Source organism: Cibotium barometz, chromosome 45, assembly GCF_041138505.1.
Source record: "Cibotium barometz isolate CiBa-2024 chromosome 45, ASM4113850v1, whole genome shotgun sequence".
NCBI classification, from domain to species: Eukaryota; Viridiplantae; Streptophyta; class Polypodiopsida; order Cyatheales; family Cibotiaceae; genus Cibotium; species Cibotium barometz.
The window spans coordinates 42,510,622-42,537,759 of NC_141090.1; the positions used below are offsets into that span (position 1 = coordinate 42,510,622).

Below are 27,138 nucleotides of genomic sequence, written 5' to 3' on the forward strand. Positions count from 1 at the left end.
CCCTCCATTCGAGATAAGGATGAGAAGATTGTGGATGAAAACCATCGAGTGGGCTCCGGTCCCCCGTTCACGCGCGGACTCTCACGATTCCCTCGAACCACGCTCTGATACCAGTGTTACATTCCCGTAACGCCGCTACGGGCACTACCACAAGAGGGGACGGCCTCTGGCTCACCACCCAGCCATAGAGGAAGAATGAGGATTGCCCCTCATCCCCCAGGCTATATAGTGTGTGGCCTGCCATCCACACTAGCCTGGCCGCCCATGACTCCGCATGGGCGTCCTCTCCCACTGAACCCCGGATATGGCCATCCGGTCTGCCGTCGGTCACAGGCATTACAGCCTACGTGACACAAACTCAGATGATTTAACCTATACAAATATTCATCTAGGGAGTATTGACTTTGTCCTCTGATCCTATATTCCTTAACTAAGCCGAGTTTCTTGGTAATCATGGCCAAACTCAGTTTTGAGGCATAGAAAGGAAGCTAATCTCGATAACGATTTTTTTCTCTGTATTAACCCGAGAATGAGAGCACATAAGAAGTTCCTAGTAAGGCTACTCAAAGTTATATTCTTTAAACTCAATATAATATACAACCATCCTTGCTTTATCAACCATCATGTACTGAAAAGTGACAATACCTTGGTGTTCATGATCAATGATCTACTGACATTGGGCCATTATTGCATCACATAGCTATACATTTTTAACATTTTGGATTTTAAATAACATGCTCAATAAAAGAGAAAGCTTTATTTTATATCAATCTTATTTTTGTACAGTACTATCTCTTTACTTCCCAAGATATATCTTAGGTTCAGTACTCCATTTCTCACACGACGAGTTGTCTGTGATTATTAAACTTAGGAGAGATAAGAATGTGGGTTGAAGCTAATAGCCCTAAAAGTTTGTTTATGAGTTACAAGGTACCTACACACAAACACATATATCTAGAGCCTATTTATTATCCCGAACCGATAGATGGCTACACATATATTCTCTTTGACATTCCTGTTTGATGGCAGCAAACATAGAAGGTGCTAAAGTAGGTATCATGACACACCATTGTTGTCTCTTCGTGCTACTCAACGCAACATTGATATCCCCATTTTTTGATAAATTGACGTAAGTGCAAGTAAAACACTTCACCCTCCTTTTATTGCTTATTTTGTCTCCCCCTAGGGAGGATAGAGTTGGTACAACTGGGTTTCTTTATAGATGCATCGCTAGGATAGTCCAATTACTAAACCACCTATACAAGTCCTGAAGAAAATCCTACCCAAGGCCAAGCCCAAAATCAACTTCCACTTACAACTAGACCCTTGCACGTTTTTGGTTGTGTGCATTCAACCTTCTTCACTCACATCCTTTTGTCACATTGGCACTTAGACAAATAGACCCAGCTAGTTCTTCCTACCTTGTGGTCCATCCAGCACCTATCCAAGCACCCATCCACTAATTGCATCCAATGGATATACCAAAACTTTGTATGATTGCCTTCAATCCAATTGTCTTGTCTCTTGATTGAGTCTCATTCTTAGTCTAGCCATCTTCCCATCCATGAATCATAATTCCAGTGTCTACACAATCATAAGTGCTTTTAGCCTTCCATCCATGCACGGCACACTAGGACTTTGCTACCCACTTGAGAATCCTCCAACTTGCCTAATCAAATGGGCATCCCAATCACGGTTGATGGCGCAATTGGATCCATGCACCCAAATGGAGCTCTTCACACAAAGCGGCAAATCAATCAACCATGCTCTATATCACCCTCCAAGGCACAAAAATTGCCTTCATCCATGTTAATCAAGCACAATAGAGATGCTCAAAAGGTCAAAGCAATGCCGCATGCCCAAGGTCAGCATTGTTTGGTTACCCAAAATTTCATCCCCAAGCCAGGGAAGCCCTATAATGCTTCCCTCCTTTCCAAGCGACATCGCCATGCTTCAAGCAAGTAGGCTAACCAATGTTTCAAAAAACGGTTCAAGAATCACCTGGATCCATACGTCCATGTCTGATAAGCCACCCATAGTTCATGGTTTACCAACATGCCTGCTCTACACTCAGTGTCCTAACTTATTCTATTCTCATAAACAACCTAACCTCATTCACACCCATCTTATCGTGAGACGAACCTTGTTACACATTAACCACAAATTCCCTATCTCAAAACATGTGCAAGAGTTAAAGAAAAGAGACAAATAAATGTCAAAGAAAGAAGAGTGTTAAAGTTTTCACTAGAAGAAACTTCTTTATGGGCCCACCTTTTTCCCATTACCCATGCATGCCACCTATCATATCCATGGCTCTATATATAATAGACACACATGCACTATCCTTTCATGAACTTACATTGAGCCTCATAATTCATTTTTGAATGGGAAAATTATGGTGGCATAAGCCTAGGCCATGGTACAACAACCTATCACTTAGACCTTCTTCAAATAGATAGGAACCTTTCATCACCTCATCTTTTATCACACCATCCATGGCTCCACCCTACCTCTATCCCTAATGCGTGGAAATTCCAAATCCTTTAAGCCATAGAGGTTGCCTAGGCCCATTGTAGCTGTGGGTATAGCCATGCGTAAAGCCCTCTAAAATACCTCAAACAATGTAATAGTCTTGACTCCCCAAGAAAAAGGATGTCAAAGGTCGAAGAAAGTAGCAAAGCTGGTCTCAAAGAAGCATTTGTGTTGGAGAAGTCTTCATGTTGGAGAAGTGCACACACACTAGCACACTAATGCCCATGCATGTCACCTACATATTTCAATATGAGAATCATAATTTGTTTACTTCTCACACCTCATGGTAGATAGAAACACATACACCTACAAATAACCTTGTTATCACTAACCCTCCAAGTACATCATTGGATACGAGGACCATATGGCAGGTGCAAGCCTAGCCAATGGTATGACCCATTGGGTGGAAAACCCTTGACCTTGCAGGTACCTCCAACAAACTTTAATACATGCAACCTTTGCTTCAATTCCAATTCAACACAAAGTACGCCAATTTTTTTGCCATGAAGAAACCTCATCTCTTACCATCACACTATGAGATCGCACGACATACTGTCTCATATCATGCCATGAAGATCCAAAATGACATCTACCCATGTCAATCATTACATGGTGGTCCTGGCACTCTTTCGACTAATCTGAGGATTTATAAGATGAAGGGTCCACACCGTTTCCACAATTTGACATGACTGTCTTATTGAGCCTTGTGGAGCCACACAATGGGGCATGCTTGTGAGAATTATGAAGAGAAACACCTGGTGGAATCATACATATTTCCTTGCATAAGGATTGTCTAAGTCAAACCTTATAATATGAGGCCTTAAGTGAGTCACTCTATCGTTAGTTTAGTTTTTGTTGCCATATTAAACCTCTACATTTCCTAATGTTGCCTCGACAAGCTACATGCGATCAAGGCTACCCAAAGCTTTCCACCACTTTTCCTTGACACTACCTGCCTAATAATCAAGCTCACTAATCAGGCTACAACAAAACCCATAGGCCTATTGCAAAATATGAGAATCAAGACTTTTGGTCTTAGTTTCTGCCACTCTTTTGTGGTGATGAACTTTTCATAACAGTCCAATTCCTATGACTATATCCTTGGTAGACCCTTTTTGTGAGAGAAGCCCGAATGGTCCATGATTAGGACATAGGCACTTTTCGGCAATAGCCAACTCCTATGACTATATCCTTGGGACACACTTTGTGAGAGAAACCAGAATGGTCCATGATTAGGACACAGACCACATCTACATTTGAAAAAGGAATGAAACCATCGAAATAAACTTACAGAACGTACATACATCATTCTGCATATGCACATTCCCAAGATTGGTCTATGAACATATGTACCAACTTGCGTATCTATATATAAATACGGCTCCCTCCTCTTGTTTTCCATATTCACTCTCTAGCTAGCCAATCTCTTGCTAATTTTCTCTAGAATCCTCTCCATGTCTTCTGAGCTCTCTATCTCCCTCACTGACATCATGGCAGCTACTATAGGCAAGGGCATCACAGACCTTCTTAGATATAATCCTGCTCACACCCAATAGTCATGCTCACACCCACCAAGAAGAGGAAGGCCAAAAAGGTAGCTAAGATCTTAAAGTACTAGCCAAGTAGCAACCACCCATTGACTTCTCCCCATTGGGAATGGAGTTGCTCCACGAAGTCGGCGGTGGGGCGGGTGGCTACATGATTCACAGCCAGATCTAGTCCAAGAAGAAGGTGGAACACAAGCTCACCTAACACACATAGGAGTGCCAAAAGACCAAAAGTCATAGAACACCTAGGCAAACTGAGACTCGGTGTGCTAGAGAAGCTCTTCAAGCCTGGGGACCACATCTCAGCACCTTCTTTCGATATGTTTCCTCTTATGACACCCACTTGAGTATTGGCACAATCTACAATTCTATAGGTGCTAACTTGACCTTGGCCCTCGCACTGTGGATGTTATCCATGAAGCCTTAGACCATTAGCTCAATCATAGGTTATAGTATAGGTGGAATAATTTTTCATAGCTCTTCCCCATAGAGATAGGCACATTACTATATGACAACCCACCCATCCATTTAGCAACACAAGGAATCTTCTTTTACAATTCCATGTATGTTTTGGCTAATGCAAACGATAATGTTGGTAGACTAGAGTCTATCCCACTACCACCATTGTCTAGCCAAGAATGGGTTTGTTCTTGCACAGACATCATTCTAGCATGTAAGAATAAGATAAGAATAGATATGCATGCAGCAATGAAGCCATCATGTTCTAAGGACGTCCGTCTGAGTTGGTTTATACCATTAGCACCTTACCTCAAGCTATAGAGTTCTATCAAAAAAATTGAGCAGAGCACAAAGGATGGTCAAGGACATCATCAAGGGCCCAATCAAGGATGGGGTCAAATGCTAGTGAACTAGGCGACCATTTCCATCCACGAACTCCAAAGCATCTATCTACGTGAATCCAACTAGCAAGTTCCAAGCAGCCATGGTCTTCATCACCAAGGTTCTATACTATTACACTGTAGGATGGGAAGAGCTCCCTGAACACTATAGCTAGTGAGATGCAACCACCCGAGCAAGCCTCCTTCCGTAATAAGCCCAAGTAACTGCCTCCCTTCCTAAAGACTATCCTCACCTCAAGAAGTAAAGGCTATATCATGAGAGGCAGTTGCTGCCACACCAAGACTTTGCAAAAAAATAGAGAACAACCTAATGGACACACCAACACAACACAAGCGGTAGCAATAGCTAGCACAAGTGGCATCCAATTCCCTAAAGAGAAAGCACATCTCATAGATCCTTCCCTAGAGCAAAGGAAGTATCAAGTAGTGCCAGGTGTGCGGTCCATTTCTAGGGTAGCAGATTCTCCAGTTCTTCCTAAGAGGTGCTGAATATTACTAAGACCCACGCGTTGATACACGAAAGACATCTCTCCTCTATTGAAAGCTTCTCGTTGTCGTAGGCCCTATTCAACACTTACGGATGCCTTTTCGACTTTCTTATTGCCTTTTCTTGTATGATCCAAAAGCTTACCGGGCGCATGACTGTACACATGGCTAGACAAAAGAAGTAAGCAGATGCAACCCAGCAAAGTACTCCTCCCAGTGCATGCCAACACCCAGCTGCTGCTGGAAAACCTAAATGTGGCCCAGCAAGCACTCCTCTTGGCGCATGCCAAGGCTCACCCGCTAGAAACTCAGAAGAACTCTACCATCGCCCTCAATGAAGGCTGCAATGGCAGCATGCCCTTGAAGTCGTTTCTAGGATAACTCACCTTCAGGTCGTCTATATAGAGAGAGCTAGAAGTTCTACACACATAAGTTGAGGGAGCCATGGCAGCTAGAGCACAAACATAGGAGGAACTTACCCTGGCTCTACTGTTGTACTCTAGAGGGCCAAAACCATGAAATGCAATAGATAGCAGCTTGTTGTTTGTGGATGAAGTCCACAAATAGAAACCTAAGTAGCACAAAGATATCTAGAGGGCCATCAAATCCAAGGACAGAATAAAATATTACAAAGATGAAAGCTAGACCCCAAACAAGATCACATCACCTCGAAATATAGAGGAAGGTCGATAGCCTAATGGATGCGGCTATCATCCTCAAACTACAACACCAAACCCTCCAACTCAACCTCCTCCAATGTAACATCTTCATCGATGAGGAGATTCCCACATCCATCTTTTCCACAATCCTCTCCAAAGTCCCTTAAGCCTCCCACACCACCCTTGCCATGCTCTTCTTCTATAACACCGTCTCCTTCATTGAGCCCTCCACCATCTTCTATTTCCCTCACCATGTCCTCTACCTAAATCTTCAATATTGGTGCCAGTCCTTAGCTTTTTCCGACCACCTAGATGGGCGAGACTACATTGATCTTTTTGTTCCCGCTAAACTATGCCCATACCCCGCATATCAACAAATATCATCAGTAGAGAGCCATTCAGTGGGGATACACACACATGACTAGCACGTCGTGAATGAGGCCCTACCGCTATCTCACTACAAAGGCCATCACTGTCTATGTGCCCATCGGCATGTATTGTATGATAGAATTTAGAAGCAACTCTATAACTGATGCACACCAGCAAAGGCCACATGTTTGATACTGTGCATGTGGAATACCCCCAAGACATCTCAGATGATGAATATAGGTGCATGAGTTTTATCAACATGGGATTTGAGTATGAGATTGAGCACACTGAGTGGTTGTCATTGATATTGATCATTCCCACCAAGAAGAACAACGGAAAGCATAGAGTGTGAACCTCAAAAAATTAATGCTACCATAGTTCACGATCATTATCCTTTACATACACTACCACATATTGAAAATATTTAACAAACCAAGAGCTTATAGCTTCTTGCATGGCGCCATACCATTCAACTAGTTTACAACCTTCAAGGAGGACACAATTATACAACTACAATAGTAACTAGCATAACAAACTCCACCACCACAAATAATAGAAGCTAATGGACAAGCTTATTGAAATGGCATCCACACTTTCTTTCTTACTGTGATAACTCCTAGTAGGGCCCCATCCACACTTGCTTTCTTGCTCATAACTCCTAGTAGGGCCCCCATCCACACTTGCTTTCTTGCCGATAACTCCTAGTAGAGCCCCTCCATAAACTTTATCTCTATACTTTTCATTACTAACATTGAATTTACCCGATGATATAACCCCAAGGGATATAGCCTTAATAAGGCAAAATATGGAAAGTTATGTTGATCCTACATTTATAATGTGTATACTCAATGTTGATCTATAATCCTATTGCTATCTTTTGTTTCACCCTTTATTTAATAGCGCTTAATTTCATATCTTAATGTAGAGTACTCTAAAAGTCCACCATATTGTATATTGGATGAGAGGGATTATTTCTTAAAGCTATCTATTCTATACAACCTTCTCTCTATGCCTACCATATTAGAACAATTATCCAAGTTAGTGTATAATAGTTCCAAACATAGTGCTTAGAGGAGTACAAGACTCACTTGTATCTTAAACTTCATGAAATCACTCTTTACCCCCACATGGCATTATTAAATTATAACAATATATTTACAATCATTTAATTGACATGCATCCTTCATTAGTTAATGGTTTAGAAAACATCTTCAAGACCCCCTCAAGATGTGTAGGACCAAGGCAAGAAGTAATCCAAGAGATTCCATTAGAGGGATATCAAGCCATGATCCACACATGTTACCAACTTCTCAATGTGGCAAGTTCTTCATAGGCTTCTCAGAAAGATGTGTAGTACCAAAGGCAAGAAGTAATCTAGGCAATTTCATCTGAGGGCTATCATGCCATGATCCGCATATGTAACCCACTTCTCAAGCCAAATCTCATGTTCAAAGCTTTGATGGGAGTCACCATGTTGAATCCAGCAACATTAATCTATCCAAAGGCATACTACATGGGTGCATGCCACCATGGATTCCTTATCCCATCAAAAGCACTTATTTTATATGTTATAAAGTTGATGACAATGGCAGGAAAAGGTAGCACCCTCTGGGAGAATATGGCTAGGTTAGCAATCTTGTAACTATGAGATCTATTGGAAATTCACCTACTACCCTATATTATTGTGTATAATTTCAAAAGATAGAAGAAAATACATCACTACACACAAGATAAGGGTATGTTAATATTGAGTCAGATGATGCCAAATAGTTGAAGATGGATTAGATGGGTTTGGTATTCAGCCAAATAAACTATGTACAAGTGTAGGCTAATATTTTCATATCAGATTGCACTAAGAATAGTGGAAGATCCTCCCAAGACACAGTGATGTCAAGTTCTATAGCTCAAAAAATCTCATATGGATTTAAAAGTTACCAAAAAAACTATGGTCTATTGTTTAGTCTACTAGCCCAATCAAGTGATATAGTTGGTTGAGTTTAGTTGTTGGACCCAACATAGCATGGCCAATATGAGCCAACATGTTATAGTCCTAGGAAATATATATAGCTGGATAATGCAACTCTCCATAGTTGACTGAGTCTAGTTGGACCTAACATAGGGTGGCCAACATTTTATAGCCATGGGAACTATTTATAGACAATCACATATATATACACAAGGATAACTAGTCCTTGAAAATAGGGATGACACATCCCATGGGTCAAGGCATTCTTGCCAATGAGTCTAACATAACCGCTCGAACCACATCAATTGATATCTGTAGAGATGTAACAAGTTGTTGGATCGTGAATACTTGGCTCACATTTGCCATCTGGCAATGTAGGCTTAGGTGTGCCACATGGCAACGTAAGCTCACATGTGCTATGAGTTTTTTTTAAAGTTCTTGAAAAATTTTCTATTATTTATTCCCAAAGAGAGAGAGAGAGAGAGAGAGAGAGAGAGAGAGAGAGAGAGAGAGAGAGAGAGAGAGAGAGAGAGAGAGAGAGAGAGAGAGAGAGAGAAGAAGAAGAAGAAGATAAGAATAGAGAAAAAATGAGAGAATGAGAGAGAAAAGAAGAAGATAAGAATAGAGAAAAAATGAGAGAAATAGAAAAGAAGAGAAGCAGCGAGAGAGAGAGAGAGAGAGAGAGAGAGAGAGAGAAAGAGAGAGAGAGAGAGAGAGAGAGAGAGAAGGAACGAGAGGATTCCTCCGAGAAGAGAACCAGGAAGAGAATCTAAACAAAGAGAAGAGCTAGAAATGCAATCGAAGCCAACAAAAGCCCAAGACTCTACTGGGATCCACCTCTCCCTCCAAGGCGCAAATATGCCCACAATCATGCTAATCACACAATGTAGAGATAAACAGGTCACTACAAACCCACATCCCATGGTCGGCATTATCCGACAAGCCACCCATCGCTTACAATTTATCAACATACAGGCCACACTGGTTATCCCAAATTCTACCATTCTCATAGAGAACCCTGCCTCATTCACACCTGCCTTATCAGCCATCCTCACTACTCAATTCCCTTTCTCAAACCATGCATAAAAGTTAAAGAAATGAGACAAATAAGTGTTAAAGAAAGCGGAGTTTTCACCGAAAGGAGGTTCTACACAGGCCCAAAGCCCATGCACAATGATACTTGTAATATAGGACTGTGCATCTAAAAGACACATCAATAGGCATTGATGTCTCAAGAACTTCCCTTAATCCTCACGACAGTCGTCCATGTACGTTTTTGGATGGAGGAACCATGGCAGACACAAGGCTGGCCCATGGTACAACCCACCACACTGGAACTTGGAACGTTTTGTGGCCTCTTCTTTGACTCCACCACCCATTGATCCACATTACCTCTCCTAGTGCTCGCTAATGCCAAATCCCTTGACCCACAGAGACTGACCAACTCCATCCATTGCAATTATGGGCAAAAAGCAAGCTGGCATGCATCAATAATCTAATGATCTTGACTCCCCAAAAAGAAAAGGGATGTCTCATGAGTAAATGTCAAAGAAAGTAACAAAGAGAGTCATAGAAAGTAGTTGAGTTGGAGAACTCTTCGAGTTCGACGAGTATACACACATGGGCCACACATGGGCACACCTTTTACACATTGCCCATGTACGTCACCAACATATTTCACTATAGACATCACATTTTTTCACATCTTGTACTTAATGGTATGTACACACACATGCACTTGTAACTAACCTCATCAATGCTAACCATAAATATATCTTTGGATGGGGAGACCAACGCAGGTGCAAGCCTAGCCCATGGTATGACCCATAACCTAAAGAAACCCTTGACCTTGAAGGTACCTCCAAAGAGCTTTAATGCATGCAACTTCTACCTTGACTCCAATTCACAACCAATGAAACCTCACCCTAGCCTGTTGTTGACATATTCACCCCGAAGAACCCTAATCTCTAGGCATCATGCTAAAATTATATCGCGCAAGAAGATCTAAACTGCCATCTACCCATGCAAATGATTCCATGGTGGTCTTGGTGCTTAGGGACTGCTTCTACCAAAGGGTCCAAACCATTTCCATAATAGAAGGAGGCCTCCCATGAAGAACTTCTACATGGCCTATACCTTCCATGCCAGCTTGATAAGATGCCTACCACCATGGTTACCTAAAGCTTCTGACCAATATGTCGTACATCGGCTCAGTCCCAAACCATATCACTTAACCTCACATGCCAACTTCATGACGTATCATGGACCATCCATAACTTTCCACATGCTAACTTCATGATGTATCATGGATCATCCACACCTTTTATCTCCGACATCAACTTTACCACCAAAATAGATGACACACGAGGATGCAATCAACATTAGGAAGGGGGCTATGTTAACCACTCTATAGGTTAATATGGTCTCCCTCACCTAACCTACCATAAGGTGTTTTACTATCTTATCTGTTCAAACAAGGCTTGTTTTTTATTGGTTTTACATGCTTCTAAGCTGCCAATTTAAACAATGAATGAAAAAATATAAAACACATGAACAAAAATTAACTATCCCACTCAAATACACAAGGGAATGATTGTCTTCCTAATTGTCAAAAATAACTTATATACACGTGACTAGTTTTCACACTAGTGCAAAACTTAAAAATGGTCGAGCCTCTATTTTTAGTCTAAGAAAGTATGTAAACAAAGTCCTTAGACTTTCCCTATTTGACATTATCACAAGGTAAGACCACTTTATAAGTTTCAACACCATCTTACAAAAGGTAAGTGTCCGTTTGAGCGGGTAAGATGGCAAAGCGTCTTATAGTAGGTTAGACGAGTAAAACCATGTTAATCTACTTTCACCCATTTCACATACTTGCACCCATTTCAAACGAGATGGTGAAATTCAAGAATAAAGATAATAGGCTTGTAGATTTACAAATAGGAAAGCTATTCCAAGTTGGGTGGTCAAGTAGCTCTTTGACACGAACAATCCCTTGGCCACCATCATCAATGTTCCACATACACTCGTCAAAGAGGATAGAGAAGCAAAAGAGGACCCAAGTTATGATGAAGGTATAGGAGTCCACAAGTTATGTTGAAGCTCAAGTAGATGCAAATTGGGAATGGAGGTCAATGCAAATATAGTATGACACTATCATGAAGAAGCAAAATTGGAACCTTATGGATCGTCCATAGAAATGCAAGGTCATTGGCATAAAGTGGGTAAATAAACCTAAGCATAGATCTAATGGCTTATTCGAGAAGTACAAGGCTTGGTTAGTGGTGAAGGGATTTATACACTTAAAAGGATTTTACTTCCAAGAAGAGACATTTTTCTCCACATGCAGAGTTTGCACGAGGAGGAGATGTATGTGGAGTAACCACCTAGATTTTTGGTCCTCAATTAGTTTGCACCGTCCAAAGAGCAACTGCACAAGCTAAAATAAGCCCCTTAAGTGTGGTACAAGTGAATTGGCACTTACTTTGTAAATATTAATCTTTCAAAATGTCCATTAGAAGTAAATTTGTATGTTTTATTTTAGTTTGCAAGGCATGTACATGATCATCATCCTTCATCTCGATAATCTCATATTAATAATTTTGTCCATTAGAAGTTAATTTGTGTGTTTTCTTTTAGCAAGGCATGTACATGATCATCATCCTTTATGTGGATAATCTCATCTTAATAAGAAACTCTAAGAAGAAAATCTCTCGGACAAAGGAGATGCTAGGCAAAGAGTTTGAAATGACAACTTTTTTATTTGGGAATCAAAGTTTGCAAGAGGTGGATTATATTTTCATCTCTCAACAAAATTATAGTGGTGAGACATTAAAGACATTTGGTATGAATGGGTGCACCCCTATGGAGCAAAACTTAATTTCTAAGCATAAGAGTCATGATTGTCTAAGAGAAGCTAAATGATAATTGCTCAATCAAAGCATAATCTCAATATCAATTAAACTCTTACTCCAGTGATATATTAAACTCCAAGTGCAATACATAAACAAGACTGATGAGCTTTGTGTACTCCAATTACTCATCAAAAGCTTATCCGTAACAGTCGTTTAAAAGTGGCCTACCCATGTGGCCCATGACGTCATCTATCAGGCCTTATCCATGAAAATCATTTAGATTTACACTTTTCCACTCTAACACAAATTTAACCTTAGAACAAAACATGCATTGCTATTTGATCTTAAATGTTATCACTCAGCCTTAATGTCAAATTGGAGAAGATTCTAAGAAGAAAAGACGAACGATATCTACCACATGGGTGTCTGCTCGTTCAAGGTTTTCCCACATCCATGTGGGAAATGGAAATACCTTCAAAGCTTGTCGAAAGTGGTTCATGAATTTAAGCAATACAATGCTTGTGTTATGAAAGTTGCAACGCCTTGTGAGTTATCCAAGACTAACAATGCCCTTGGGAAAAACCCCTTACTTGCAATGAAGACCAAGTCATTGTACCTAGGGTTGAAATGCATAAACACAACCAATAGAAGCTTTTAGCAAGTCTCTTAAACACTTTCAATTACCTACAGCAAAAAGGTTCAAATTTTCTACGTGAACCCACTCATATAAGTGTGGTAATATGTTTGTGTGTAAGCCTATTTAGCCTGGTTCTATGTGTGAGGCTATTAAGCCTAAATATGTGTCTGAATGTGAGTGAAGAATGACCCATTAAGAATCTGTGGGCTGCAATCAAACCATAGTGTCACTGTTCTTTTCAAAATTTTGAAATCACATACTAGCAGGTATTAGCGAGTCTCACTGTTCAGATGTTTCCTCCATTACATTTGCATATTAGCTATTTCAAAGCAGCTGGCAGGTATAATGTATGAACGCTCAAATGCACATGCAAGTACATGAAGCAAATTGCAAACTCTTCAACAGTCAAAGGAGGATATTTAGTACAGGTTACAACATTGTAGCTTAAACCAGCAAATTGCAAACTCTTCAACAGTCAAGGAGGATATTTTAGAGCAGGTTCCAACATTGTAGCTTAATTAAACCAAAATAGTGAACTGTGTGTAAGCACCGGTAAAAGACCTACAAGCTTTTGCATGAACTTTATCTACAAACAGATCTGTCTCCTTGTCCTGGGTGGGAGATTTTGCCAGAGCACTAAGAACCTGAGTGTCAGCATATGTGCAAGCTGACTGAACGACTAGACAAGAAAAACTGCCCAGCACAACTAACTTGTATGAAAAAGGATTTGAACGTGAGATTAGCACGGGGTAAAAAGCCCTTGTATATTCTTGCTAAGACCATAGTTTTTTATATGCAATTACTGTAACAAAGTAACTTTGCCCCGGCCCAAGGTAAAGCCTCGAGTTCCATCTGGCATACGAGGTCCTGGAGGTGGTTTTGTTTCAGTATGTATGAAGTTACTGGCCTGCGGAGGAGTACCCATTGGGTGATGTCGACTACCATTAGGATGAAACTGACCACGCCCTTTGCTTCGTCCACGTCCCCTACCTCGTCCATGTCTTGTACCATCCTTCTCAACGTGGATGGTTTCATTCCCCTGTCACAAACACAGCCAGTTTTAAAAAAAAGGCAAAACGTTTGAAATCTTTACTTTTTTGTCCAATGGGGGTTTTAAAAAGGGATCAGTCCCAAAATTAACCTTCACAATGCATTATAAGGGCATTAAACTCATTCTCACCAAGGCCGATCTGTTGTTGAGTTCCTTGAATCTTCTAGCATTCATTTCAAGAGCCATCATGCATGTAATTCCATAATCTAAGCCATTCTTAGGTGATTCATGTCAGCTTCAGGCGGTCCTCGAGCACAGACAGATCTCAGGATAATGGATCTCAGGGCAATCTAACAAGTATGGCTATCTCACACGGGATGCCAACTCACGGCTGATTGCCCTTGGCCCACTCTACTGCTTCTCAAAAGGAAAAGATGTTACTCAAGATGCTTCGTCCAAGAGGAATCCATTCTATGTCATGAATGACTATCAATAACACTGGCTACAATCTCATGCTCATCAATTCCTGGCAAGAATTTTGCATGTAGTCCCAAGCAATGTGATAGGCCTCCACTAGGCAATTCTTGTCATCACCCTTAGGGATGAGGTGGATACGACCCTCCATAAGAAAAGGACCCTCCATAAGAAAAGGAGGCATAAAACCCATGTTCCACATCTCCTGTAACAGTACATTGATGCAATCCCCAATGTCATCACAAAAACTTATGAAAGACACGGGAGAGAGGCCATCATCCCCACGACATGTACCATGTGGTAATACCTGAATCGATGTCTAAGCTCATATGCCGAAAACACTCCATGAAGAGCAGCCACACATTGTACAGAAAACACTTCATTGAGAATGTGTACAACTTATAAAATGAATTGTTGGGCTACATCTTCAAGCCCTACTATCCACGTTGAAGTGATCAAAGCTGCCTTCTGGATTACTTTATTGGGTCCCCAGCCATAACTTGAGCTAAGTCCTCCCGCTCGTGCCAGGTACTGGACATTGCAACCTTGCCTTCAACCCAAAAAACTCACAATTCACTATAAGCCCCTACTGAGATAGTTACATGCCATAAGTATCACTTTTCTCAAAGAGTAAGACCAATTCTACAACCTTAACTTATCTAACCACCTGGCCCCAATCAACCCCACCCACACACATAGAGAGCCTCCCTCATTAGCCATATAGTACACGTCACAACCCAACAAAGCTTTCCCTATACAGTGAAGTCACCCAAGAAAGCCCCGTAAGGCATTTCCCCTCAGAATGGAGGGTATGATGAGAAGTGTAAGGAATTTCTTCGGAATCGGAATAAATAATTCAGCCTTTGCCACCAGCAAGCCAGCCAAACAAAGGAGTATAGGTGTCTCCTTAGACGCAAGAAACGCGAGATTGTAGCTCCAAAGACTTTTGGCTAAATCAACGCCAATGGAGTGAAAAATCAGTAACTACGGAAGGATCTTGGGCCTAAGGCCAATCGGGGAAAAAAAAAATAGTAAATCAACCAATACAGGTGATACATAGTCTCGTACAACTGGTACAAATAGTAAATCAACCAATACAGGTGATACATAGTCTCGTACAACCGGTACAAATAGTAAATCAACCAATAAAGCTGGTACATAATCTAGTACAACCGGTACAAACAATAAACCAATTGGGCAGGTACAACCAGTACAAATTGTAAATCAACCAGTACAAAGTAAAAAAATGTCGCCATCTATAATGCAGGGCGTAGTACGAGCAATACATACTACAAAAACAAGCATGGTACGTGCATAGTACAAATCTGTACAGACTTGCGCCACAGCGGTGTGAGCTGTATGAACATGGTCATACAGCCTGAAAATCATGTTTACATTACTTGGAATGTGAATATATAGTCCCCTTGAAGTAAAATTTTGCCTTTTTTAGCTAGTAGAGTGTCCAAAATTAGAGAAAGAATGCTCAAAAATATAAAAGAATGCCTAAATATGCCAAAGTGTCCGAGATGTCCACCCTCGTGAGTAATCTTGTTCATATCACATCGAAATACAAGGTATTCGAGTTATAAATTCTCCGCCCTTTCATTCAAGTGTCCACAATTTTAAAAAAATTGGTTGGCCGGCTATTTTATTGGCCACATATGAAATCCCATGTGGATGATTATGTGCAAAGTGTACCCAATGCTAGCTAGCTCAATAAGGCTGAGAGACTCAGGAGCTGGGAGTATGCTACACCCACTACACATTTCAAAGAACAAATGGCAGAGTGTGTCTATGGATTTGTAGTTGGGATCCTTCGGATGCGTAAGGGCCATGATTCAATCTGAGCCATTGTGGACTGACTGACTAAGATATATGTACCAGGTCCAGCATAAAGAGCCATGAATTGGCTCAACTCTTTGTGAAGAAACCATACAAACTCTACGGTAGCCAGAAGAGATTATCAGTATTCAGAATCTGTTCAGAATCCCAAATTCACTCCACAATTTTGGCAATCAGTGTTCTCCCAATTAGAGACACGCTCGACTATGTCATATTTGGATCATCCCAAGTCAGATGGTCAAACAAAGCGACCTAACTAGACTATGGAGGATATGTTGAGGTCTCCAAAAGACACTATGAGAAGCAACGATCTTGCTCGCTTATAATAGCAATAAAAATACGGCTATTGGATATAGCCCATTCATGCGTATGTCTGGATATCAACCCCACCCTTAGCCGTAGGCCTAAGGGGAGTCGAGATATAATCAGCTATGGACTTCTTGCAAGCTTTAAGATCTCAACAATGAAAATGCGAGCCATGTGTTCAATTTTGATGGTCTTCCTGATTGACAAGAAATGAGCTTGTTTGCTATGCTAGTTTCCATACCTATCCACAATGGTCCAAATAACATCAATCCCGAATGAAGTTTCAGGAAATTCCATAATAAAGTCCATAGCAATGCTTTCCCATGGCTAGGAAAGGCTGAAGCAAACAAGGGACCTTTTGCCTATCAAACTTTGCCTTTTGGCATGTAATGCATTCCCTCACATAGGAATCAATATCCTTGCACATCCCTTGCCAAAAAAAATACCTTTCGTTAGTCACCAAAATCCTTGTATGACCTCCGTATGGCAGAGCATAACATCCATCCATCAATTTTTGCCTCATAGACTTAACCACATCTCTTTGCACAATAGATCCACCTATTGTCCCTGCCCGCAAACCCACCCATATGCAAGGAAAATCTTCATCGGAATGATGTATATCTCTTGTATCACAGACAAAGAAACTGAACTAGCAGCAATATCGAGAGAATGCATCTGCCACTGCATTCTTCTTCCCAAGAATATGGAGCATGGATAAAAAGTTCGCCATTCTCAGATGCTTCTTTCTAGGTAAGGTGCAATGGATTCAAAGGGTTTACAAACACACTTTAAAAAACCCTAGTTGCTTCCCTTAATTGATTCCTTCTAATCACCTTAAGCAATACACGACACATCAACAATGAACTTGAGAGCTCTTCTCCCAGCAGGTGAACCCTAGACTGCAAATAATGAAGCAGGAAACGAGTTGCCTTTTTGAACCAAGCAGTTCCCTCATGATGCTCTCCTACGAGTCTCGGTGCAAAAAAAAAAAAAATGATGAGACCTTCCATAACATATTGAATATGGGGCATTGGACAGAAGGACAAACGAGTATTTACCAAAATTTCAAAAATACAAAAAAATTGTGCCAGGGGGCAAGGCAGAAAAAACTTACCACAGGCTCATCAGACTTTTCAATCCCCAGATGACCTTCCTCCCTGATCTTGTCATCTCCTGATAAAGGGGCAGCATCCTCTTCACCTCCACTCGCATCACCTCCAACACCATACTTGTGTGCTTTAATGCCAATGGGTTGTTGGTGACCATGTTTGTTCTGAAACTGCAAAAAAAAAAAAACAAGTAATTGCCACCATAACTTTCATTAAATAATTTGATCTCAAGTCAGAAGAGCAGGCCGTTCTGTTCACGCATGAACAATTTCAGCCAAAAACAAGACACAGCCATACCATCCTCCTCAGCAAAAGCCGAACATGAAGACCACTTCTCCAGTTCCTTTTGTCTGTAAGCTCGTCAACCTGACCAAACAAGCAGACTTAAAAAAAACTCTTCAGATTCTAAATCCCCAGCATTCCTAAACCAAGCTTAAAAATTATCAATCATAATCTTCAAATCAAGGATGGAAGACAGCCTATGCCTTTACTTTGAGAAACCAAATACTTACAGCTCGTTCTGCTTGCTCCACAGATTCATATTCTATCAAAGCATGCAGCTGTAATTTGACCAGAACATGCAGTTAAAGGGTCAGCACATAAACTGCTAAATTTTTTACCATCAAGTGCAATAGATAATCTACCAAGCCACCTGCAGGTCAAATCTAATACAAACAAAATGAGACAAAAAAACATTGCCCATTCCTCAATAATATCCAACATAACATCAATTCCGATAATAAAATACCTTGTTGCTAACAACCATATCTGCCTTCACGAACCTCGCAAATGTTTGATTGGCACCATTGATTGCCTCTGGCTGACAAATTCGAACCATCTTCACACTGAAAAGAAGTAAAGAGTTGCAAGTAAATACTTCGAACATATGGTTGCTCCAAAATCAGAAATGTGACTATTCTGCAATCCGAGCATTCAAGAAGAATGACTGACTTGCCAACACTCCCAAAAAGCATCTCCATGGATTCGATGGAATGATCCTCAGGGAGGTTCTCGGCAACAACTGTGCGTGACTGTTGAGGAACAAAAACAATTACTGAAGTTGCTTAAGCAGCTCCAGAAGAGCAGGAAAAAAATAATAATGAGTTAGATATGTTGACAGGTCTGTGAAACAAGCTCCAGATGTTTCAACAACCTGAATTTCTTCAAGGTCTAGATGAGGGAGAGGATGCAACCGGCGAACCTTTTTGCCGTCTTCACTCACAACCTGAAAAAACAAAGCCTTCATTGAGGTGCAATTGGCCAGTAGAAACAGACATGAGACCACAACACATCAAACCGGAAACATACCAGCTGCTTTGAGCTTTGCAAAGCAGTCACCACCAGTGTGTGATTTTTCAAAAGGTTTCTAACTCTTCGAAAATTTGCCACGATGGAGATGGGAACTGTGAAAAAAATCTTTCAGTAATGTCAAATTGTTTCCATAAAGGGTTTAGCAGTTTCTGACACTTTGACACTAGCAAAGACACATCAGTAACATATTCAGAGCATCTGCCATCAAGACATACCAAACCCTTCTGCATCTTTTTTGACAAACTTCATCAAATGGTTATCAGTTGGAAGGTTGGCATCACTGAAGTAGTATTCTACCTGTCAAGGTAGAGTTAGTAGAAGATGTCAGCAGCATATTTTGATATGCAACAAGAAAGAAAAAACCTTTCAAAAAAACAGCATCTTGCGATGGCCATTGTCCCTGAAATGTGACCTTCATTAAGGCCGGCATACCAAAACACCATACCTGTTTTATGATCTTTGCTTTCAGTTCCTCTGTTAAAGTAGGATTCAAGCCTGCCACAGGGGCCAAGTCTTGAGCCTGATCTTCATGTTTATCTTGAATAGCCTCGGCATCAACACCCACTGACTGGGGAACCACAGGACCAGACTGAGGATATCCTAGTACACTCGGAGAAGAGGGCAGCATCATGGACGTTGGTGGACAAGGTGCAGGCGTTTGCAAGTTAGATACCCCAGAAGGAAGAGGACCAAGCAATGGAGTAGGCATAGAAGTTGATATGGGTGGAGGGGCTGGACCAGCCGGAGGGGGAGGGTATCCTAGCTGTCTAGATGGCATGTGAGGTGAGGGTGCAAACATATGTAGAACTCCAAGCGATGGGACATGTGGAATCATCGATGGCAATGCCACTTGGTCATGGACCACATCTGTAGGCATTGCAGGAACTCCATTTGAAACAGATGCAGTTTTAGGGATGTATTCCAGGGCTTTTGCACTCAATGATGAAGCTCTACTGAGCAATGGCTGAGGCAGCTGCAGCTCATCGAGTGGATGTACACCTGTGCATGCTCTTGGTATATCCTCAACAGGAGGGCAGGAAACTCCATGCTCTTGTGCAGTTTGATGACCAGATAAAGGTAAACCTGAAAACTCTTCGTCTAGGGGGGGCTCAGAAACCCTGATCTCCTCTGTAATCTCATGCCATTGAACGTCAGTAAGAGATGGTGATTCCATACACTGAGTTGACCCATTTTTTACAAAAGCCATAGCATCTTTCACCTGCAGAGCCTCCATGAGCCCATCGGATTCAAATAAACGGCAAGAAACCCTAGCTTCCTGTGCCTCTGGAAGATGATCAGACTCCACAGAACAGCTAGAAATCCTAGTTTCTTCTACAGCTTGATGCAATGAATCCGTGGAAGGCAAGTGCGCGAGCTCTTCTGCGGGCTCACTTTCAACAGAATTCCTAGCATCCTGCGCCTGCTGCAGTTTATCAAGGTAATCATCGAGCGAGCTAGCGCATGATTCTAGCACAGAGCAGGCCGAAGCCATACTGGAAATGCATGAATCCTGGTCCGTCTCAGAGGTCTGCGCAGTAGGGCTGGAAACTGCCGAGTCCATGCTTGGAGTTTGCGAGTCTTGCCGCAAAATGGCAGTATGGACAGAGGAGGACTCACCTGGTAATGATAGGCGGGAAGGGTCCGGATGGGGGTGTGCGGAAAGATGAGCCATCGCCATGAGTGAGTGAGTCAAGTTTTCTCCTTCCCCGTCCTTCGGAAGCTGCCCCTGCAGCTTCATAGCTACCAGCGTATGTATGTACATTGCCTAGTTTCAAAATTCTAGGTGCGTCTTTTGATCATTCGCTGGCAAATGTTTTATTAGAGAGTAGTTACCTTCCAGGTGTGTGTAAGGCAGGCTTAGAGCTGCGTCCCACGCAAATGGATGTGTCCCACTAGGGGTGACTCTGGGGGCTTGGATTTCGCGGACGTACCACTAATGGAACAAATGCGTTGTCCCCCATGGCTCACGCATGCTCCACGAGGTAGCTTGATTACCTTCATGCCCCCAGAATTCCTTCACGACGCATGTCTTATTTGGTCGCCTAAGCCACCAGGTCCAATTGTCCAAAAAAAAGCTCCCGAAACCAGTTACTTATCTCTCCGAATTTTAATAATTGCATACGGCATCATAGGACCCGTCCTGCAAGAACTGGAGTACAAGATTTACTTGAGGAAACAAACAGACAATGTTGTACAAAAATAAGATTGATATACAAATAAAGCTTTCTCCTTTGTTGAGTATTGTCTTTAATTTTGTAATGTTAAATGTATAGTTGTGTGGCACAGTAATGGCCCCGCATCAACAGGTTATTGATCATGAATACCAAGTCGTTAGTGTGCTTTTCACAATATATGATGAATGATAAGATAGGGATGATCGCATACTATTTCGAGTTTAAAGAGTTATTTTGAATTGCCTTATCAGGGACTTCTTATGTGGCCTCATCGTTGGATCGATGTAGTGTGGGTCCATGTAGATGATAATTTATAATTGAAATTAGCTTGGATTTTCTTCCTTTCTATGCTTCAAACCTAAACTGAGCCATGATTTTCTTCCTTTCTATGCTTCAAACCTAAATTTAGCCACGATTACCGAGAAACTAGTTTAGTGAAGGAATACAAGATTCGAGCATGGAGACAGTATTCCTTAGATGAATATTTATCGAGGTTAAATCACCTAAGTTTCAAAATTTTACAATTATGAGACAGTACCGGAAGTTCTGCTTGTTTGGAGGAAGGGATTAGACTTCCCTGTTGCAATATAATAAGAGCTTTTGAGTAAATAAAGATATCTTACTTTCACTTAAGCCGCTATCTGTAAGCCTTAAGCATGGAATTATCCTTTTCAAAATTGCCATCGTGAGCCAAGCAGGTAAATCTTCCCATCCGATGGAAGAACTTGATAGTGATATTCATGAGAAGCCATGCACAAAGCTCAGCAAGACCTTTCCAAAGCGAGCGAAATAATGTGGCGAAAATTATTCATAACTGGGTGGATGCAATGGATGAATACTTTTATATTACTGGGTACAATGAACAGAGCAAGATGGCCTTGGCCTATCTTAAGATCGATGGTTCGGCTTGTTCATGTTAGAAGAATCATGTCGAGGCAAATCATCTAAATCAAGATTAGTTAAAATGGGATGGTTTAAAAATGTATCTATACCAAAGGTACTGCCCACTAGGATATGAAGAAGACAAGATGAATGAATTTTTTAAGTTATCCCAAGATGAAAAGTCTATCGATGCATATCATCAAGCCTATGCAAATCTAATGCAATTTTCCCCGTCTATAGACGATACCACGTTGCTTAATAGGTTTGTCAGAAAGCTCGATTTGCCTATGCAATTTTCCCCGTCTATAGACGATACCACGTTGCTTAATAGGTTTGTCAGAAAGCTCGATTTGCCTATGGATAAGCTGGTCAAGAATGCCAAACCAAGCTCAATAGCAGAAGCGTGTAATTATGCACATGTGTACAACCCAAAAGGAGTTCTTTATCCTTAGGGAAGTACAAGAAGTTATCACCAAGATACCTAGACCTTATGTTTACAAGGAAGATTAGAGATCAAGCTTATGAGTTTATTCTTCCTCCACATCTTAACGTTCACAACATCTTTCATGTCAGCTTACTAAAGAAGTATCGTTCGAAACCCCGAGCACATCTTAGAAGATAATCACATTTTCATGCCAGCACAAGGAAATATAGAGTTGGAACTCGAAGAAATCCTGGGTGTTCATGAGAATCCTACACGAAATAGGATTTTGAAAGAATGCTTGGTTAAATGGATATTTTTCGTTGTTGAAGATGCTACTTGAGAAAAGAAGAGGATGTGGCCAGAGATTATCCCCAGTTTGTGAGATGAGGATATCTCGATGCTTAAGTGGGGGAGAATGTAAGATCCCTCTTACATGTGTTCAAAGAAAATGTTAAATAAATGAAAAATTACCTCGAAAACTGAGAATTCTTGAAGAAAAAAGGCTTAGCCTAAGTGTATGCATTCATTGGGAAAAATTAAATCAAATAGTCTGAGATTCTAAGGTATGGTGAAAAACCATGGGTTGAATTAAAACAAGGTGGGAAAGTGAAAAGTAGTTTGGTTACTTTTTTTGCCAAGGTGGTAAGTAGAAAAAGTTGATGGCTTTGAGTACTCATGGTTTTGGCAAGGTGGTTTGTGGTGGTAAGAAGAAAAGGTTGATGGTTTTGAGTTTAGCTAGTGATTTGGTGGTTTCAAGCTCCCTTAGCTTTAGTTAACTTGAGAAACTTGAGTTTGATATTAGGTAGCTCATAAAAATGTAAGGTATGCATGTATACATGCAAAGTGAGCATTAACTCATAAAGTATTTATGGAGCATGAATAGGGTAGAGCTCCTACAAAAACCTCTTCTCCCAAGCTAGAAATCCATGAATTTTTATGGGTACTTTTAGGTTGTCATAATCATCATATACTTCTTCTTACATTGTGTACTACCAAAACCATACTTAGCCTAGGTACTTTTACCTTGAATTTTGGGTATTTATTACAATTGTTGGAGCTTGTGTGAGCACTACAATAGAGGAGAAAAAATCGTGGACTTTTTGGAGGCTTGGAGAGTGCAATTCATCACACGTGTAGTACTTTTACACATTATGTGAGTAATATTAATTATGGGTGTGTGAGTTACGTTGGCTCCATAGGTCCACACTGGTAGCATGGTAGGCTAGACTTAGGGGATTGGATGGGGTCTAAGCTATGCCTATTGGATACACCATTGGAAAGAAAGAGGCGAGGTGGACTCATCTTCTTTATTGGGGGTCTCCTCTTCTTTCTCACCACTTCATCTATGTTTTTTTCTACTAGTTGCTCTTATTATTGTGGAGATGGTACCTATGGCTGTTTAGGGACCTCCAATTCCTGTATGGGTTCCTCAATGGTTGCCAAAATTGTGTGGAGAGCAGCTTCTGCACTCAATGGTTTCCGTGCCTACTTTTGCATTGGAGCTTGATGGGGTATATTGGGTGTTGCTTGTTCCTCGGTTAATGTGATGAATTCCATGCTAGTTTAGCCGAGTCCACACATGTTTCCATAGTTGAAAGCTTTTACGAGGATAGTGGTAGATCTGCTTCACCTTCATCATTTGTTTCTTCCTATTTACACCTCGAGCTTTGCTAGGAGAAGGCCTGCTAGGGGTCTTCTTGATTTGAGAACCTTTTTTCTTCTTTTTCTCCATGCTGGCCAAGATTTCTTTTGTGCTGGCGACGATGAGGATATTTATTAGCTTCTTCCAAATCTTCCACCACTTCTTCTTGGTTGAGCTAGGAAGGGCATGTGAATACCTCTTCTTATGTAGGTAGTGAAGTACCTATTATGTGACTTAGCACCTTTATGGAGATACATATTCACCACTTTATTTTGACATTGGGGGCAAGTAAGCATTGAGCTCTTTGTGAGATAGGGATTCACCACTTATTTTGATGTTGGGGGCAAGTAAGCATTGATCTCTTTGTAAGATAAGGATTCGCCACTTATTTTGATGTTGGGGGCAAGTAAGCATTGATCTCTTTGTAAGATAAGGATTCACCCCTTTATTTTGATGTTGGGGGAAAGTAAGCATTGAGCTCTTTGTGAGATAGGGATTCACCACTTTATTTTGATGTTTGGGGCATAATCATCAAGATCATCCTACATGACCCCATTATTCTTGAACACCCTTTCTTTTAGCATTGTATCAAATGGCAAATCCTTGCACTCCACCCTGTGTGTCCGTGTTATTGGTGCCACAGCCACATGGTCTGGTAGATGTCATTCTCTCTTATCATCACCCTCTTCTTTGTGCCATCTTATAAAATAACCTCTCATGTCTTGGTCCTTTTATCATAAAAATGAATTTCGCACACATGGGGGCATTGATTATACGAGGAAACTTGTCTATATATTGTCTTAGTCCTATTTCTTCCAGGTTGGTCTATACCTTTGGGGTCTCAAGGACTAGGAGGTACTATGGGAGTCGTACTAGAAAGTAGGTACTAGAAAGTAACTTTGCCTTTGGTATTAGAAAGTAGGTATTGGAAAGAAACTTTACCTCTGGTAGTCAATACCTCCTTGTGGATGATCCAACCCCAGCAACATTCGTAAGGTATGGCCTTAAATGTGTCATCTTTTGGGCTTTGAAGATCTTCTTCCTTCCTTTGTTCTTAGTTGGTGTGGATCCTATGTCTTCTAAGGACTCTGGCTCAATTATGGCATAGTTGGATCCTCGTGCTCCTTCATTTTCTATAGGGTGTCATCCGGTAAAGTTAACCATCCAATTTTATGAGTTGCCTATTGGTAGGTTTAACCTAAATCTACCTTCCCTTGATTTTATTTTATTTTATTTTATTGTTAGCTATTAATAGGTTAGCAATAAAAGTTAATGTTAGTGTGTACTGAAGTTATTTACAGACCTACGTAATAATTTGGAATTGATTTATAGACCTATGTAATGATTTGGAAGGGTTCTATCTAGCATGAAAAACCAGACTAGTTTTTCATGGTGTGAATATCTTGAGATATTCACGTCGAATAGATGTCGCATTTTAAGGGACAAAGATGTTAAAATGGTCAACTTATGCGAAAGAAGATGTGAAAAGTGCCATTCTTGATACTTTACCCTGATGTGAGGTATTCATGTCTAAAAAATTGTACAGTTTGGACCCTTTTCGTGCATGTTAGTATCACAAATCACTTAGACAATGAGACTGAAAGCTAGTACATTAAGAAATTTTTATGTTTTTTGTGGCGTGACTAACCACGGTGGATATTCATGCATGAATTTTGAAGAAAATAATGTCCAATGAAAGCTAGTATTTTGATGCAAAAATAGTGTAGATTGGCATAATAAGGTAAGGGAAGAAAGACATGAGACTTACACTTTTTTTTAAGATTTAAACTTGGCAAAATAACCAATTTGGTTTTGCACAGCATGAATATCTTGAGATATTCACATTTGATTTTTTATCATGAAAAAAAGAATAATTGTTTTCAAGAAGATGTTCCCACCTACACTCACCCCACGAGTGCATACAGTGCTAGCTAGGAATGGTGTGAGTGAGGACTCATGTTCCTCCACTACCGGATAGACCAATTCCAGTAGAACCTCTAGTTAATCTTGAACCACCAGCAAGAATGGTATCGGTTGAGGATGCCATAAGGATTACGGAAGCTATTCCAAGAGCCGTTGTGGCTAGAGAACCTCTAGCTTCTATGGCAGCTTTGTCACATGGACCTTGAGAAATGGAACGTGATAGATGAAACTCTAAAGTCTGGAGTGTATCCAAGGCAATGCACGAATTCATCGGGACAAGAGATGGCCATGGCCATTTAGAAACCTTTGAGCAAGTCTGTGAAGCTCTGGATGTTAATGACGCCCACAAGGATTGGAGCATTTGGGTTCACCCTAGAGCATGAGACTGCCAAATGGTTCAAAACTCTGGAACCAAAGGGAAAAGCAACTTATGAATATTTGAAGCAATCCTTTTTTATTGCTTATACCAAGGCTAGTGCCAAGTGGAGCTCAATGAATCAGCTCAATACCCTTAAACAAAAGCGACTATTTGAGAATATATAAATAGAGCTAAGTATCTTTATAACAAGTGTGAACCTGATGAGAAACCTACCCCAGACATGATTGATCTCACTCTTCGTAGAAGGTTTACAAAATGAAAGATTGCATGATATGATGTATGCACGAAGGCATAGAACCTTCAACGAGTGCACATTGGATGCCATTGATTATAATGATAACTTTATGGAACCATCCAAAGAAATTCATAGCTCTGAAGCATCATTTAAAACGGGATCAGGAAGTGATAGATCAGGCGGATGCAGGAATGATGAAAGAAAGAAGACCCTGATTTGATTGGAAAACTACTAAAGCAATTAAAAGATAAATTTAAGATCATTCCAAAAGAGGTGGGCAATCCCCACCTCTATCCTAAGAGGGACATGGTTTGGTGTGCATATTGCAAATCCAATCATATGACAATGGAATGTCCTCACTTAAAACCAAGGCCGAATATATGGTGTGGGTGCTATGCTCGTATAGGTAATCATGATACTAGACTATGCTATAGATTTAATCCAGCACTCAAAGCTAACCCGGCAATGGGAACCCTAAGATTGCCTACTCCTCACAGGCCACGTGCTTTACCAGCACCATCGGTAGTTCACCA

The 27,138-nt window shown here is 40.8% G+C and overlaps 1 protein-coding gene across 1 annotated transcript; it reads right to left on the reverse strand.

The window, feature by feature from the left end:
• Positions 1-13,313: 13,313 nt before the first annotated feature.
• On the reverse strand, positions 13,314-20,773 carry LOC147612785 (uncharacterized). Its single transcript, XM_086783396.1, has 10 exons — positions 19,392-20,773; positions 19,162-19,243; positions 18,944-19,038; positions 18,789-18,860; positions 18,587-18,666; positions 18,384-18,480; positions 18,148-18,195; positions 17,933-18,001; positions 17,641-17,805; positions 13,314-13,952 (listed from the first exon to the last, which is right to left on the reverse strand). The coding sequence occupies exons 1-10, from the start codon at positions 20,706-20,708 to the stop codon at positions 13,713-13,715; spliced, it is 2,265 nt and encodes a 754-aa protein (XP_086639522.1). The 5' UTR covers positions 20,709-20,773; the 3' UTR covers positions 13,314-13,712.
• Positions 20,774-27,138: the final 6,365 nt, after the last annotated feature.

What these genes read in the sequence shown, in the direction of transcription:
- LOC147612785 (XM_086783396.1), bottom strand. Translation starts at nt 20,708, where the DNA reads ATGTACATACATACGCTGGTAGCTATGAAGCTGCAGGGGCAGCTTCCG. An exon ending in AAGCAAAGATCATAAAACAG is followed by an intron (nt 19,244 to 19,391) that starts GTATGGTGTTTT and finishes CTACCTTGACAG; the next exon opens with GTAGAATACTACTTCAGTGA. An exon ending in TGCAAAGCTCAAAGCAGCTG is followed by an intron (nt 18,861 to 18,943) that starts GTATGTTTCCGG and finishes TTGTTTTTTCAG; the next exon opens with GTTGTGAGTGAAGACGGCAA.